At 41.2% G+C, this 17,104-nt stretch overlaps 1 protein-coding gene across 2 annotated transcripts in view; it reads left to right on the top strand.

The window, feature by feature from the left end:
• MTA3 (metastasis associated 1 family member 3) overlaps nt 1-17,104 on the top strand; it is a gene marked incomplete at both ends in the record, with an annotated part of 150,390 nt that overhangs the window by 111,703 nt on the left and 21,583 nt on the right. For both annotated transcript variants that reach the window (XM_079720939.1, XM_079720940.1), the window contains 2 exons: nt 11,169-11,243; nt 13,116-13,174. In XM_079720939.1, the coding sequence (XP_079577065.1) occupies nt 11,169-11,243; nt 13,116-13,174 (134 nt within the window). The remainder of the gene's footprint in view (nt 1-11,168; nt 11,244-13,115; nt 13,175-17,104) is intronic.

Below are 17,104 nucleotides of genomic sequence, written 5' to 3'. Positions count from 1 at the left end.
TTGTTGATAGCTATCTAATTATTGTTTTTTGTGGGGTTACAAAGGCTGGTATGTCCTCCTCTTGCTGGCATATCTCTTCCTGTCCATTTTGTCTAGTTTGTTGTCATAACGTTGTTCATAATCTCATTATACTTTTAAGTTCTGTGGGATGGATTTGTAGTGATGTCCCCTCAGATATTCCTGATACTGGTAATTTAGCTTTTCTTTTTTCCTCATTAGTCTGGCTAGGGGTTTATCAATTTTATTGATCTTTGCAAAGAACCAGTTTTTAAAAAATAACTAATTAATTAATTAATTTTTGGCTGCATTGGGTCTTCATTGCTATGCGTGGGCTTTCTCTGGTTGTGGTGAGCAGGGGCTTCTCTTGTTGTGGAACGCGGGCTCTAGGTGCGTGGGCTTCAGTAGTTGTTGCACACATGCTCAGTAGTCGTGGTGCACAGGCCTAGTTGCTCCACGGCATGTGGGATCTTCCTGGACCAGGGATCGAACCCGTGCCCCCTGCGTTGGCAAGCGGATTCTTGTCCACTGCGCCACCAGGGAAATCCCAAGAACCAGTTTTTGGTTTGATTGACTTCTCTGTTTTCTATTCCATTGATTTCTGCTTTTATGTTTATTATTTCTTTCCTTCAGCTTGCTCTGAGCTTCTGTGCTTTTATCTTTTCCTAGTATTTTTTTAAGGTTGGATCTTAGATCATTAATTTGAAACTTTGCTTCTCCTGTAACCATTTATTGTTAATACCCTTTTGGCTGACAATGCATTCAGCTTTTGACTGAGAATGACTGCTGCCTTGTTTGAAAAACTTTACTGTCCCCTTTGAAGAGAGATTTCATTCTGTATAGAATTCATTAAAATTTTTTTTCCTCTTTGAGTATTCTAAAGATGTCTCTCTATCTGGCTTACGTAGTTTCTGATGAGAAGTTCCTATGTATGTAAATGTTTCTTTTTCTTGGTGCTCAAGATTTTCTCTTTACTTTTGTTTTACGACTACAGTATGAACCTGTAGTGGTAAACCAAAAGCCCTGGCAGGCTTTTCTTTATAATTATTCTACTTGTAGTTCACTGAGTTTCCTAGAGCTGAGATTTGTTGTTTATGTGTTAGTTTGTATCATTTGTATTGGTCTGTCTTCTAGTGCACTAACTCTTTTCTCGGCTATGTCCAGTATACCGATAAACTTGTTAAAGAAATTCTTCAAATATGATAGCATATTTTCCTAACAGTCATATTTTATTTTTATGCTTTTTATCTCTATGTAAATTCCCCATCTATTCATGTGCATTGTCTGCCTTTTCAACTAGATCCTTCAGTATATTAATACAGTCTCTAGTTGGCCAGGTTTGGATTTCATTGTTGTTCTGGTTACCTTCAATGTACCACTGTACTGGAAGGCTTAATATTTCATGTACGACCTTTATATCTTTGAGCCTCACAGGGCCCCAAAAGCTTAACTGAATCTCCCCATTTTTTTTTTTTTTTTTTTGCGTTACATGGGCCTCTCACCGTTGCGGCCTCTCCCGCTGCGGAGCACAGGCTCCGGACGCGCAGGCCCAATGGCCATGGCTCACGGGCCCAGCCGCTCCGCGGCACGTGGGATCCTCCCAGACCGGGGCACGAACCCGTGTCCCCTGCATCGGCAGGCGGACTCTCAACCACTGCGCCACCAGGGAAGCCCGAATCTCCCCATTTTTGCCGGATATGCAAAATCCTTTCCTGCCTGGCTAATTCACCTACACCCCACTCAGCCTTGAACCTAATGGGTTTCACTTCCCTTGCCAGGAGGCAGAATTATTCTCACAAGCCAATCACATCCTCCTGTGGGAACCTTCTTCCGGAACCAGGGCATACCTCACCCTCTTGTTATGCAAAGCCACACTTCCACAGCCCCTACTGGGCTCACTATTCCCAAGTACAGCCCCTGTGTGGCCCTACATGGTGTGTAGTGTCCTCTTCCCCCAGACCGTGAGTATAAGTGACTAATAAACTGCTGTCAGTCTCATCTAGTTTGTCTCCGGTGTCATGTATTGTATATCTGACCACCTTCCACTGTCTTGAGGGGCAGGTCCCTCCCTCGCTGGTGGGATGAATAGGAGGTGAACTGAACATCCACAGACGTCATAGTCTTACCTATGCTTAATGTAGGGCCTGGAAAGCAGAAGGGTTTTTTTCTTGTGTTCCTGTCCCATCCTTAGCAGGCCTTGCACTGCAGAGCCTGTCTCCACATTTTGCCCTTCCCCCTGTGGTAGTATGCTGTTGCAAGTCCATGGTGAGGGTGCAGGGAGTTTCTTAGTTGTCCTGTTCCTGCCCAGACTTTGGTAGGCTTTGGGTGCCTGAGTCTCAGCGGTGGAGCTCCCACAGCAATTCTGTTCTTCCTCCAGCTCCCTTGTGGCAACCGGTCTCTGCTTTGTGTCGCCTTTTATTAGCAGGGCTTTTTGGATGTGAGCAAATTTCCTGTCCCCCTCCACTGGCCACTGCACTTTGACTGGGACTTGGGGGTGGGATGGTTTCTAGTCCATCTCCAGTGGCAGACACTTTTGCTTTGTATGAGAGAAGGGTCTAAGAGAAGGATCTGGGAAGCGGTTTTCTGGCCTGGTCCCCAGTGGCAGCTGATCACCATTGTGCACACCCACACCACCACCAATGGGCAGGTTTCTTGCCCTGTCCCAATTCTTTCTGCTGAACATCTGATGGAGGAAAGGGGGTGTGTCGATCCCCTCTGTGCACTGCTTTATTTAGCTTCACCTTCTTACCAAGGTTGATAAGTTGTGTGTTCGTTTTCATTCCTTCATTTTTCCTTATGGTTTCCTTTTTGATCCATGGATTGTTTAGAAGTAAGTTCCACATATTTGTAGGGTTTTTTCCCCATTTATTTTTCAGTTACGAATTCTGGTTTAATTCTGTTGTGTTCAGAAAACATACTTTGTTAAATACACACAAACACACATACACACACACACACAAATTTTACATTTTGAAGACTTGATTGATTCTGCCATAGTATATGGTTTGGTTTGGTGAATGCACCATGTGCTCTTGAAAAGAACAGATATTTTGCTGTTAGGTATAGTATTCTATAAATGCTACTTGGGTCAAGTTTATTGATAATGTTGTTCAAGTCTTCTGGAGCCTTACTGATTTTCTGCCCACTTGTTGTGTTACTTGTTGAGAGAGCAGTATTAAAAGTCTCTAGCTGGGCTTGCCTGGTGGCGCAGTGGTTGAGAGTCCGCCTGCCGATGCAGGGGACACGGGTTCCTGCCCCAGTCTGGGAAGATCCCACATGCCGCGGAGCGGCTGGGCCCGTGGGCCATGGCCGCTGAGCCTGCGCGTCCGGAGCCTGTGCTCCGCAACGGGAGAGGCCACAACAGTGAGAGGCATGCGTACAGCAAAAAAAAAAAAAAAGTCTCTAGCTTATAATTGTTGATTTTCTATTTTTCTTTTCAATTGTATTAGGTTTTTGTTTTAAATATGTTGAGTCTCTGTTGATGGGCACGTACATATTTAGGATTGTTATATTCTTGTGATGATTCGACCTTTTTATCTTCACATCATGCTTCTTTATCCATGGGTAATATTCCTTGTGACAAAGTCTAATTTTTCTCCTATTAATATAACCACTCCGGATTTATTGTTTACATGATATATTTTGTTTGCATCCTTTTACTTTTATTTATTTCCAAAGTGGGCTTTTTGTAAACAGAATACAGTTGAATGTTTTTTCCCCCCCAACCAATCTAACAATCTCTGCCTTTTACTTAGAGTGTTTAGACCACTTGCCTTTAATATAATTATTAATAATATAATTATCGGGGCTTCCCTGGTGGCGCAGTGGTTGAGAGTCCGCCTGCCGATGCAGGGGACACGGGTTCGCGCCCCGGTCCGGGAAGATCGCACATGCCGCGGAGCGGATAGGCCCGTGAGCCATGGCCGCTAAGCCTGCGCGTCCAGAGCCTGTGCTCCGCAACGGGAGAGGCCACAACAATAAGAGGCCCGCATACCGCAGAAAAAAAATAAAATAAAATAAAAAATAATATAATTATCAGTTTAAATCCATCATTTTACCCTGAGTTTTCCATTTGTCCTATTGTTCTTTATTCCCCCCCCACACTTTTTTTTTCATTATTTTGCTTTTAATTTTTATCAGAGTATAGTTGCTTTACAATGTTGTGTTAGTTTCTACTGTACAGCAAAGTGAATCAGCTATACGTATACATACATCTCCCTTTTTTTGTATTTCCTTCCCATTTAGGTCACCACAGAGCACTGAGTAGAGTTCCCTGAGCTATACAGTAGGCTCTCCAATGGTTCACTTTAGTTTTTAGGTTTGCCTGACCAGAGGATGTCCCTCTGCTGCCTTGATTTTTCTTCCCAGCAGCACCCAAACTTCCAATCTTCCACCCTTTCTAACCAGGTTATTTGTCCTGGTCTGCGCCTTTAGTACTTACAATGGACTTGACTTGGTGAGTGGTGCATGATACGCACAAGGTTTAGATTCCCTCATCCTGCCAGCAACTCATAACCAGGACAAAACTAAGCTAATTCAAATCCTTTACTTTGCCCTCTAGTCTACCAGTACTGTATTTTTGAGTTGGCACTTTCATTCTGTACCATCTTGCGCACCATTTTTCAACTAAATATATCATGTTAATCGCTTGACCTAGGCCTCTCATGTGACCTTTTACTGGAAGTGGGGGGTGGGCAAGGGAATGCTTAAGCCAGAATGTCCACCAAAGGCCTTTCTTGTTGGTTTAACCTGAGGGTGCTGGGGGAATTACAAAAGATATTAGGTCCATTGGCTAGACTGGTAGTTTCCTCTCCGGCCTCACAGTCCCAAAGCCTCCATTTTGGCCCGTTCATCCAGCAGGAATTATACTCATCAGTCATTGCTCTCGCATGCGTATCTAAAAAAGCCCGGACCAAAGTGCTCCTGGCCCTCTTTCCAAAGCACTTTTTCAGGACCCCTCAGGCCTGTTTCTAAGTGGGGTAAGGCCACAGTGGACTTCCAATGAGCCTTTCACATGACATACACAGGGCTGCAAAAACTTATGGCTGGGATACCTGAAACCAAAGCATAAGCATTTTCACAGGGGGTGGAGATCTGGAGTGGCAGAACTGATTTGCCATGCTCCACTCTCAGTGATATTCCAGGAGAAACACTCTAGGACAGGAAGTACAAGTCTGGCACCAGAGTTTAGGACTTTTAATTTGTCCCAAAGTTGCTAAAGCAAAAATCATGATAAAACATTCTGCTTTCCTTTATAACCCACCAATGCAAAAAAAAAAACAAAACCAAAAAACTCCGTAGGAAAAAAATGGTTTTGTACATGGGAGGAAACAATATAAATTCAAAACTTACAGATAAGGGTTAGCTCTATCACGCATCTCTTTAAAAAGTTTATACGAATATCCAGTCAACACCAACAGGGTTATCTCCCTTGAACACACACTTTTTAAAAAATTTTATTTATTTTATTTTTTTGGCTGCGTTGGGTCTTCATTGCTGCACGGGGGCTACTCTTTGTTGCAGTGCACGGGCTTCTCATTGCGGTGGCTTCTCTTGTTGTGGAGTGTGGGCTCTAGGTGCACGGGCTTCAGTAGTTGTGGCATGCGGGCTCAGTAGTTGTGGCTTGCAGGCTCTAGAGCGCAGGCTCAATAGTTGTGGCACACGGGCTTAGTTGCTCCGTGGCATGTGGGATCTTCCCGGACCAGGGCTCAAACTTGTGTCCCCTGCATTGGCAGGTGGATTCTTAACCACTGCGTCACCAGGGAAGCCCCTCTTCCCCCTTTCTTGATTAATTTTTTATGACGCCCATTTCATCCCTCCTGGTGGCTTACTAATTAAACTTTTGTTTAGTGATTTACAATATATATCTTTTCTTTTTTATTTTATTTTTTTTTGCGGTACGCAGGCCTCTCACTGTTGTGGCCTCTCCCGTTGTGGAGCACAGGCTCCGGACGCGCAGGCCCAGCGGCCACGGCTCATGGGCTCAGCCACTCCGCGGCATGCGGGATCTTCCCGGACCGGGGCATGAACCCGTGTCCCCTGCATCGGCAGGCGGACTCTCAACCACTGCGCCACCAGGGAAGCCCTACAATATATATCTTTAATGTACCACAGTTTACCTTCAATCAAATTCTGCTTAGATCACATAGATTATAAGAACCATAAAACAGTACACTTCTAGTTCTTCCTTCCCATTCTTGTGCTTTTGTCGCCATACATTTTATTTCTGTACATGTTCTAAGTCTCACAGTGCATTATTACGATTTCTTGCTTTAGGCAATCAGTGATCTTTTAAAAAGATTAATCCCCTGCCCATTTTTATTTACTTATTGTTACTTATTTTTTAAAAATTTACCATTTCTGCCCCTCTCCATTTCTTTGTGTACATTCAAATTTCCACCACCACCTATGGATTTCTCAGGTCTCCTCCACTGGCTCAGTTCTTTCTGATGAACACCTGATAAGAAATCTCTGGCAAATGTGTTTGGATTCCCCTTGTGTCTAGAGCTTCCACAGATGCTAAACAGTTGTCCTAGCCCACTGTTGACCTTTAATAATCTGGCAAATTTTTTGTTGTTCATCACCTGTTTCTTTTATGATCTGCCAAAGTAAAAATACTTAGAGGCCTGTCTCTCCTTGGAGTGACTTGGGAATTTAGTTCAGTTGATTGTCTTGTAATCTTAGCTCTCTGATGGACTAAAGAGTTGGTGTGGTTTTATAAATTATCTGTTTCTGTCCTCATCTTTAGAGTGGGGATGACATTCTCTTGTGGATTTCTACATCCTAAACAGGACCTGAAATATGCAGAGGAACCTGAAAATTCAAAGGGCAAAATAGCAAAGTCCTCCCGTCTTCATACAGTGGAGTCCTTTGCCATAGAAACTCCTTTCAGCAAAGGGTATTTCCTGGCTGTTGTATCATTTAGACTTCAGTTGCAGATAACAAAATATTGGAGCTGTTTTAAACAGAATGGGATTTAACTTTAGAAATTAGATGCTTAAAATCATTGATAGGGTTGGAGAAGTCGGCTCAAGCTGGACCTCAGAATAGTCCCACAGAAATGGTTCCACAAGTGAGCTCTTAACCTCTGCCCCATATGGAAGTTGAGAAGCTGCTGGGTTAACTTCTGAGCCAGGATCACACTACTTTAGCCGTGATCTTGAGATCAGGAAACCTCTAGCAGCGTCACTGGCTCTAGAACAATTTTGTGCCTCCTACTTCTGCTGCAGCAAAATGGATCCCTTGTGCACCATCCACTCTATGCCTGCTTAATTCACTTCTGAATTTGTCTTATACACATACATCTGATTGGCAGAAATAAATCCAAGGGGGTCTTAGAAATATAACGTTTGGATTTCTAGCCTTTGTAGCATAAGCAAGTGAACTAGAGGGAAGTTGGAAAGGATACTGAGCAAGTCATAATTAGAGACGACAGAATCCATTTGAGTGAGCTATTATGAGGAGAAAGAAATTTATTAAAGGCTGTCAGAAGGCTAACAGATGTTAGCCAGGGATCCACGTTTCGATGCTTCACAGACAGGACTTGTGAAGCCAAGAGCGGTATCTAACCCCACAATGGCAGTGCTCTAACAGGAACCCCACTACAACATCTGCTACCTCTACTCAGCAATCTTGCATGATTCTGTTCTACCTTGACTCTGTCAGTAAGTGCCACGTATGTAGGGTCTATTCTTAGAACACTTCACTTTTTACCAATTTTTGTATTAGAGTACTTTTGCTTATAAGTGAAAGAAACTCAACCTCATCTAGTTTAGAATAAAGGATAGATACTTGGTTACATTAGTCAGGGTTCTTAGTTGGTAAGTACAGAATTCACTATAATTTAAACCGAAAGGCATACAGGATATTAGGTTCTCATAAAATCTCTGGGAAGACTAGAGAACCAGGTTTGGATGCTGCACTTCCAGAAACAGTGGAAAGACCCATGCCCTCTGCTGCTTGGAATCCGTGCTGTCGGACATGGATGGCAGAAAAGTCAACACACAAGCCCCAGAAGAACATGATATCCCAGCCACTGTTCTTGCCAAACCATCCAGTCTGCCTGCATGCAGCCTTATTCTGATGTTGCTAACTCCTATATCTAAATGTCATGCACATTTGTCAGCTTGGCTAAACCTGGCCTGTATGTCTGCATCCTTGTTCAAGAGTGTCTGGGGAAAATGTATTTAGAGCTTCAAGGAAGGTAAGCTGGAAGTAGGTTGGAAATGGGTGTACAGTTTCTGCCACCACCCACTTCTTTGACTACTTAACATCCATCTTTGCTGTCTCAACATGCTTCCTTTCCAGACATCAACTTTAAAACAATAGTAATTATCCCTGAATCATTAGAAAATATGGTACTATCTCCTTAAATGGGGAGGCTTAAATTTAATGTCACAGCAGCCATCTCTGGTCGCTGTTTATTCCTCTTCTGGTTTTAGCCACACCCCTGTCTTTATAGCTTGTAACTGCTGCATTAAATTATAAAGGTAAAAACACCACCACCAACAGACCTTATATCAAAATAGAAAGGGAACTGGGTGCAGAAGGAAAATAATTACACTGAGCCAGGAAGAAAACATAGATAGCTTCGTTAGTCTTCCGTTCTCCCTTTGTGAAGCTCTTCCTGATGCCTTCATTGCCATTCAGGATAGAACAACACCCACCACACACACACACACTGTTCTCCCCTCCATATCTTAGATGACCAGAGTTCTTAGTCTGGTGGGGTGACCCAAACCTTCATTCTTGAAGGTTCTGGGCCCTGGGTTAGAAGCAGTGTTTTGCGCGAGTAAGTCATTCATAAGTCTGTGTGTGCTATTGCTAGTCAGTAGTACAGAAAAGGCAAATCATATCTAGAATAATTGTCCATTCAATGAAAACAGGTAACTGCTATTCCCGGATGCTGAGAGTCTAATCTAACTGACATGTTACCAGGAATGGTGCCATGTTGGAGGCCCAGTGTACTCTGTTCCTTGCAGATTAGACACTTGGAGTAATCAGATCAGAATGGGTGAGAGGACATCCCTGTGGTGGCATCCACATGTGTGTCCATTTTGTTTACGTGTCCTTTGAGCAGTCATTGGGTGGCTAGGGAAAGAGGCTGGCTTATAGCCATAGGGATCATCTTAATCCAGCAGACGAGTGAAAAACCTCCTTTGCAGAGGAGGCTTTGTGAACGTGGGGGCTCAGATATCCTCACAGCCAGGCCCACCCTCAGATGTCTGTCCCACAAACCTCTTTTGTAAGCCTCATTGTTACCACTCCTCTAATCTCATTCCTTTCAAGTCCCTGATCATTGTGACAAGTAAGTAACCATTGTCCAAGGATGGGTGTGGGTTGGTACCTCTGGCCATCTCTCTTGCAACTCAGAGTAGAAAACCAGATGTCCACTCTAATGTTCTGCCCTCCAAAAGGATCTCCCTTCTTCACTGGGCTTCACAGTCACTCCTGCCTGGGGCTGAAATGCTGCAGCAGTATAATTCCAGTGGGTGCCAGTACATCATGCGGAGCCATCTGCCACATTCGGATTTTTTCCTCTTCGGTTGACGTGTTGGAACTCCCATGAAGGCTGAGTGAGGGTTGAGGGAGAAATGATACTGTATCAGGAGTGGACACACTGAGATGTGACCTACACTACTCCTTGATGAGAGTGTGCTGGTGCTGAGTACAGCTGATGAGGACTTTATGGCTTAGATAAAATCTGACTCGTGAGGAAGCTCAGGTTACAGGGTCACTTGGCTTTCTTTTCTCAGGTTTCCAGGTAAATTGCATGCCCGGGCCTATTTCCCAGAAGAAGAATAATTAGGGGATAAGAGGTTTTGGCTTGCTTAAAACCCTGGAGACTGTGCCTCAGCTGTCCTGTGAGGTGTTGCCGTAGTTGGCTCCTTGACACCATCCCTCAGACACTTTCAGCTCCATTAGATTGCTTGTTAAATTGGAGAAAATTATATTTGCTTTAACTGCAATCCAAATGCCAGCTGTGCCGATCTGTTCCTGTAAGGAGACCACATTTGTTGAAGTTCCCACCCAGTTAAGTTTTAAAATAACGTCCTTTTTCTGAACTCCATTTATTTTTCTCTTTAGACCAAACAGGTGAGTTAAATGTGGAGATGACAGGAACTGCATGGTTGTTGTACATGTGGGTCATAAACAGACCCCTAGCTGCACTGAGGTCTGGGAAGAACTATTTTAACTCTAACCCCAGTGGTGCATTAGGGCAAGCTGGGAGTCAGAGGGTGCTGAGTCACCTCTCAGTAAAATCTGCCACAACAGCTAAAAATCGAATGTTATCAGTCATTTTGTTTGATCTGCCCTGATTTGCATCTTGGAAGACTAACAGATCTCCCTTTACAGAGGGACATATTAAATATATTCTTTCATTGTGGGTCTCATAAGTAAAGGCTCATTTGGCCATTTTGAATAATTATGGAAAATAGCAGACAAGCTTCCTATTTTTCTAATATGTACCGCACTTGGCTATGTTCTTTTTCAGAGATTTAGGTTTTCATTTTATTTACAACAAAATAGATCAGAATAGAGCAGTTTTGGAAAGGATTGAGAAATATTATACCAGAGACCAATGACCCCCAGTCGTAGGTGGCATCTTTGGAAGTTGAAGAACTCAGTCCAGATTCTTTAAAATATCATTTCTAAAAATTGTACTTCCACCCCACCTATAGCCCGAGAAAAACTGAGTAAGTCATGAAATATTTTCAGTTGTAAGGTTTTTTTTTTTTTTTTTTTGGTACGCGGGCCTCTCACTGTTGTGGCCTCTCCCATTGCGGAGCGCAGGCTCAGCGGCCATGGCTCACGGGCCCAGCCGCTCCGCGGCATGTGGGATCTTCCCGGACCGGGGCACGAACCCGTGTCCCCTGCATCGGCAGGCGGACTCTCAACCACTGCGCCACCAGGGAAGCCCCATAGTTGTAAGGTTTATAATTTTTAACAGAATGGGAGTTGAGAAATGGAATGTGTTGTATCAGCATCTCTAGGTGAATAGAACTTGTTTGGGGACCCTTTTGCTCAGAATTAATTTCAGTTTTTCAAACATTTCTTCTAGAATGCATCTTCCATGTGGATTATTACCTCCTTATTTTTAAGAAGTGGTTTTAAAGGAAAAGAGTTTCTACGGTAGCTTGTTTTCATTATCATGTTAAATTTTTTTTCAGCTCCCTTGGAAATCATTGACTAGCATCATTGAATATTATTACATGTGGAAAACTACTGACAGATATGTGCAGCAGGTATTTTTTTCATATTGCTACCAATACAATTGCATTAAAATGAACTTTCTATTTATACATTAATATTTCTTAGCAATATGCTTAGTTTTAAATTTGTTTTGTTTGCTTTATCTTTTCTAGACCATTTTAAAGTACGTGATTTCATATCTTTAACATATTATTTTAAGATTTTAGTCTCGATATTTTCTTTACTTCAGATTCCATTATGATAAATATTTTGGACAGACAGCAGGGAAAGATACCAATAGAGAGGTATTATTTTCCTTTTAGGTGCCTGGTGCTTCATCTCTTTGTGAGTATAGTTGACAGGAATGACTTAAAATGTGTAAAAGATCTTCTGAACCCTCCTAGACATTTTTGTGGTTATACCCCCTAAGTGTTTGACCTTAACTGTAGTAGTTAGTCTTTACTAGTTTGATACTTCGTACATAAGCACACAACTTTTTTTTCCAAAATTATCTCTAAAAGCAGGGAATCACTTATTTTGTAAATTCTCCCCAAATGTCCCAAATTGAGGTAATTCTCTTAGTTACCTATTTTGAGTAATACTACTTTTGGGGGAAAGATACATTTTCCTCAAGTGACCTCAGTCAGTATATTATATTCTTCTAGTTAACATGTCAGAACTGGTAAAGAAAGAGGCAAGTATATTTAACACCAGACATTATTTTTCCTAAGTATATGATCACCCAATGGCAAGTGTTAGATGCTATAAAAATACAATTTAAAGATCACTTTAAAAATTACCATAGTGAGTTGTTGAGGTTGTGAATAGTGAATAGATACCCATGGCTTGTTGAAAGATTCCCAGCATTACATCATATATAATTCAGAAAGTGCTCATTTCAAATTAGCATCCAAATCCAGGCAAGATGGTTCTTTAGGACATTAGTCTGCCATCTTCTCACCTGTTGGCTTTCCTAATAAAGTTGCTCTCCTGCCCCCCACCCCCCAGATACTTACTTCAAACAGCTTAGGTAGCGTGAAGACCATGTGCTCTGGAAAACCTGCGTTATTCAAAGTGAAAAGAGTCCCTAAAGATAGATGGTGGCGATGATGGCATCAAGGATGGTTGAAAGTGTTTGGATAAAATTATTTCCAAAAATTTGGGCTCCTTCTTTAAAGTTTTAAGTTGTCTCCTTAAATGTTTTTGTTTCCTTCTCATTGAGCAAATGGAGGGTTGTCTTATATTCTGATTTGTCTTCATTTTGAGTATCTACCATACATTATTTTCCTTCCCTATTTGCATTTATTACTGTGTTGGTCACTCTCTGGATGTGATTATATAATCTTTTCCCCATTCCTTTCCCTGCATTTGGCTCCTAATTGGTTCCTAAAACTCTGACATGAGTTCAGACAAGCTTTAAAGTTTACTGCATGTCTCCCAACATTTGAGGGTACATGCTTATTTAATTGGACTTAGATTAGTTACTGTCTCCTCTTTCATGGACTTTGGAAACTAATCATCTCTGAATAATTTTCTAAAAGCAAAGGTTATGCATGTTTTTTTTCCCCTCTGAGAAGGGCAAAAAAGAAATAAAATAGAAACTAAATGTGAAAAGTAAAAATAGTTACTTATAAGTCCTGTTTATCTACTCATGGAGGAATAGGAAACAGAGTTGTTCATTGCTTTATTTTTAAAATTTGTGTCTAAAATGTTTTTAATACTTGTAGTTCTGTACCTCAGAATCTAGTGATTTTTTTCTTACAAATCACTGCAGTTTACGTGCATGAAAGAAAAGCTCATCTTAAAAAGGCAATTTTTGAATTATACTTTAATGTTTTATTTTCTTGTGAATTTTTTAAGGCAGATGAAGTGGTAATAATTATTTGACATCATGTGTAAAATATTTTATCTATCTTTTGAATTAGAAACGTCTAAAAGCAGCAGAAGCTGAGAGTAAGCTGAAACAAGTATATATCCCAACTTAGTAAGTAATGGAAATCTTTTAAAATATTTGCCATGGTATTAATTCTCTTCAAAACAAAATATGTACATTTTGGTCAGTTTCAGCCAAATTTGAATTTCTTTATGTATCTTATTTTCTTCCACTACAAAGCACTGTTTGCTTTCCATTATAGTGTCACTTAAATGACCTTTTTTAGAAAGAAAAATGGCTGATGGGGGAAACCCCGAGTCAGCCAACAAAAGGACCAGAGGAAACATGCCATCAAAGCTTCAGGGAGGATTTCCCTGGTGGTCCAGTGGTTAAGACTCCACACTTCCACTGCACGGGGGTGCACGTTCGACCCCTAGTCAGAATTAAGATCCCACATGCCACGCAGCGTGGCAAGAAAAATAAACAAACAAACAAATAAATAAATAAAAAGCTTCAGAGAAAGTGTTAGAAAACTAACCTATGAAAATATTATTTGAAGCAAATGTGTTTCAGAAAGCTAGCAACTTTTGAAACTTCTGTATTGTTTAAAGTATTTTGTTTGGGTAATGTGCGTTGCCCTTTTGAGGTATGTTGTTTATTTGGTTGAGGATTTTACATTGTTTGGGGAAAGGGTTAGGGGACATAATTAGAACCAAACTTTGTAAATATTGGATAAATAATGAATAGGTTTCAGTTGTTTCAGATGCCTAGCATTCTATCATTATTGTCCTTTTGGTTTAGAAATCATTGTCATATCAAAATGAATGCCAGTTTTCTTTTCATTTGCTACATTATAAATGAATTACCTTTTTTTGAGGTCAGGAGTTTGACAGTTCATTTGTTCAGGAAAATTTATTGAGCACCATGTATATAGTGCTATCCTAGGTTCTTTGGGGATTAAAATGAAACTTACTCCAGCGTTCTGTGTACTGATTCAAGCTTTTTCACTCTTTGAGCTCAGTACAGTTGTTTTATACCTAGCCTTTTGTTTACTGAATTTTGATATATTAATACATATTTTTATAAACAGGAGGCCTCATAGACACTGCATTGTTATATTTCTTATTAATCTTTTATCTCAAGATAGATAACATGTAATTTACAGGGTCCATAATTTTTTTTTTTTTTTTTTTTTTTTTTTTTTGGTGGTACGTGGGCCTCTCATTGTTGTGGCCTCTCCCGTTGCGGAGCACAGACTCCGGACGCGCAGGCCCAGCAGCCATGGCTCACGGGCCCAGCCGCTCCGCGGCATGTGGGATCTTCCCGGACCGGGGCACGAACCCGTGTCCCCTGCATCGGCAGGCGGACTCTCAACCACTGCGCCACCAGGGAAGCCCCCATAATTTTTATTCAGAGCTGTAATGTCCTTCCTGCAGAGTGGTTTCTAATATTTTAGAAAATTATATGTTTTATTGGACTAATCTATAAAAGATCAACTCCCCAAAGAAAACACTGCTGTGATTCATGTGTCTTAGATTTTCAAAAACAAGCATACCAGCTTTCTTATACTTTGCAATACTGTCACATCAAAGGAAAAGTACATTTAGCCAGTTTTCAGCAAATAACCCAGATAATTGTTGCTATTCTGTTTTGCATTGACTTTGGAGTCTTGATCTAAGCCTTGATCTAAGTCAAAGACCAGTATGTGGGCCAAATCTGACCTGCCACCGGTTTTTGTAAATAAAGTGTTATGGAATACAGCCATGTTCATTCATTTATGTATTGTCTCTGTCTGCTTTTGTGCTACAATGGCAGTGCTCAGTGGTTGTGACAGAAATTATAATACCCACGAAGCTTAAAACATTTACTCTGCCAACCCCTGATCCAACTGAATGATTTTTAAAGATCAAGACAGAGTTTCTATCCATACTTTTAAAAAATGTTATATAAATCATGTATATAAATAGAATATATGAATTCTATTTATTATGAATTTATTATTCATAATAAATTCTGTTATGAATCTGTACTGTTGAGTTGGATAAGAATCTGAGTTCTTTGAAGAATTTCCCAATTAACTCTGAAATATTATTTTAAAACAAATAATAGATTACGTTTTTTAGGGGAGGGGATGCTGCGCTACATGGCTTGTGGGATCTTAGTTCCCTGACCAGGGATCAAATCCAGGCCCATGGCAGTGAAAGCACCAAGTCCTAACCACTGGACCACCAGCGAATCCCCAAGACTTATTTTATACTGTCATTCTTTTGAGACTGGCGGTCTCCTATATATATGCAAAGCACTCTGTTCAGTACTAGAGGTAGATCAGTTAAGAAGACACGTTGTCTTCTGGAGCCTACGTTCTATTGTGGGGGAGACAGATGCCAAACAGCTAGTCACCCAGTGTGTTGAGTATTCTGATGGTGAAAAAGAAAGGGTGTGACAGTTTATTCTGGGGACCACACTCAGTTGATGCTGTCAGGAAAGATTCCTTGTGGAGGTGAGTTTGAGTGAACTGTAGAGGAGGGATCATTCAGGTGACGGAGGCTTTCCAGGCCAATGGGATTGTGAGATGGGAAGGGGCAGAACAGAGTTAAGGAGGTGAGAGAAAGGCAGTGTGGCTGGTATGAAGAGAGTGTTGAGCCATGGGAGGCCAATGTGGTAGGCAAGGGCCAGGAGTTAGCCATCTGATAAACAGTGGAATTGGATTGTAAACAAGTAAGTATCATGATTAAATTCCTACGTACTTTAAGACTACTGGCTACATTTTGGAAAATGGTATGGGGAAACAGGGGAGTGGATGTAAGAACACCAATTATGAAGTTCTTGGAGAAGAAAGATGATAGTAGCTTGACCCAGAGCTGTGGCCTGGAAATGGTATGCTACTTACAGGTGATTGACTTGTATGGAGAGATAGAGGGGAGATGTCAAGCTGAGTCCCAGGTTTCTGGCTAGCTCAATTAACTAGGTGGATTGCTATGCTGTTCACCATGATGAGAAACTGCGGCAGAGAACCAGGTTGGGTCATTTTGAGTTTGTTTTCTCCAAAAAGAGGTGTTGAATATGCTGTCAGATATATTGGTCTTAAACTCAGGAGAAATTTCTGGGCTAGAGGTCCATATTTGAGCTTCATCAGTATATAATATTGTGCTTGAAACTATGGATGAGATTTCTTAGAGTAATAAGAAAAAAGAGCCTTGGACCAAACTTGAGGAAATCTGTTCAATATATCAGATAGAGTATGATAGCTGAAAAAGGATAGCCAGGTGAGTGCATTATCACAACCTGAGAGAGGAGTGTCTTTTAAGGAGGGAAAGAGATTAATGGTGTCAAATGCTAATGAAAAATAGCCAGGGAATTTAGCAACATGGAGGTCGATGGTAATCTTTAATAGAGTGCTAAGGGCTGCAGACAGTGAAGATTAGCAGCTCTCAGGAAAACTGGCTGGAAAAGGCAGTCGAGAGAGTTCTTGGCATTGAGGGGTGAGTTTGGATAGAGTAATGGGGGAGTTTTTTAAATATGGAGAAATGGAGAACTATGTTTCCATGGTAGTGAGGAGGGTCCAGGAGAGAGAATCAAGTGTACAAAGTTCTCAAGAGGGCAGGAGGGCTGCAATCTGGATCATAGATGAGGGGAGGAAAGGTTTGGGCATTAGATAAAGGAAGGGCAGTTTCATATAATGCAGCTTTAAAAACTTTTTTTAAAAAGTTTGTCTGTATTCAAATGGTCACATTGACATTAACCACTTGTCCCCTGAGAAGTAACCTGTAGGTACTTGGTTTTGCAAAACATGTTTCAAGTGGTTCACCTGTCTATATTCCATCTCTGCACGCTCATTTTCCTTTTGTGATTATTAGAATTAAGGTCAGTGGTTTATTCAGTCAAATAACATTCTAGATTCAGTTGAACAACTAAAGTTGTGTTTACTCTCATTCTTTTTTCAGGCCGCTCAACTGTAAATTTGTATTAGCTCTCTTAACACATACATTTTGCCCTGTGTAAAATGTCAGAAATGTTCATATTTGGAGAAAGCCTTCTGAC

This window comes from Hyperoodon ampullatus (assembly GCF_949752795.1).
Source record: "Hyperoodon ampullatus genome assembly, chromosome: 15".
In the NCBI taxonomy this organism is placed as follows: domain Eukaryota; kingdom Metazoa; phylum Chordata; class Mammalia; order Artiodactyla; family Ziphiidae; genus Hyperoodon; species Hyperoodon ampullatus.
This window is presented reverse-complemented; position numbering and strand designations above follow the sequence as displayed.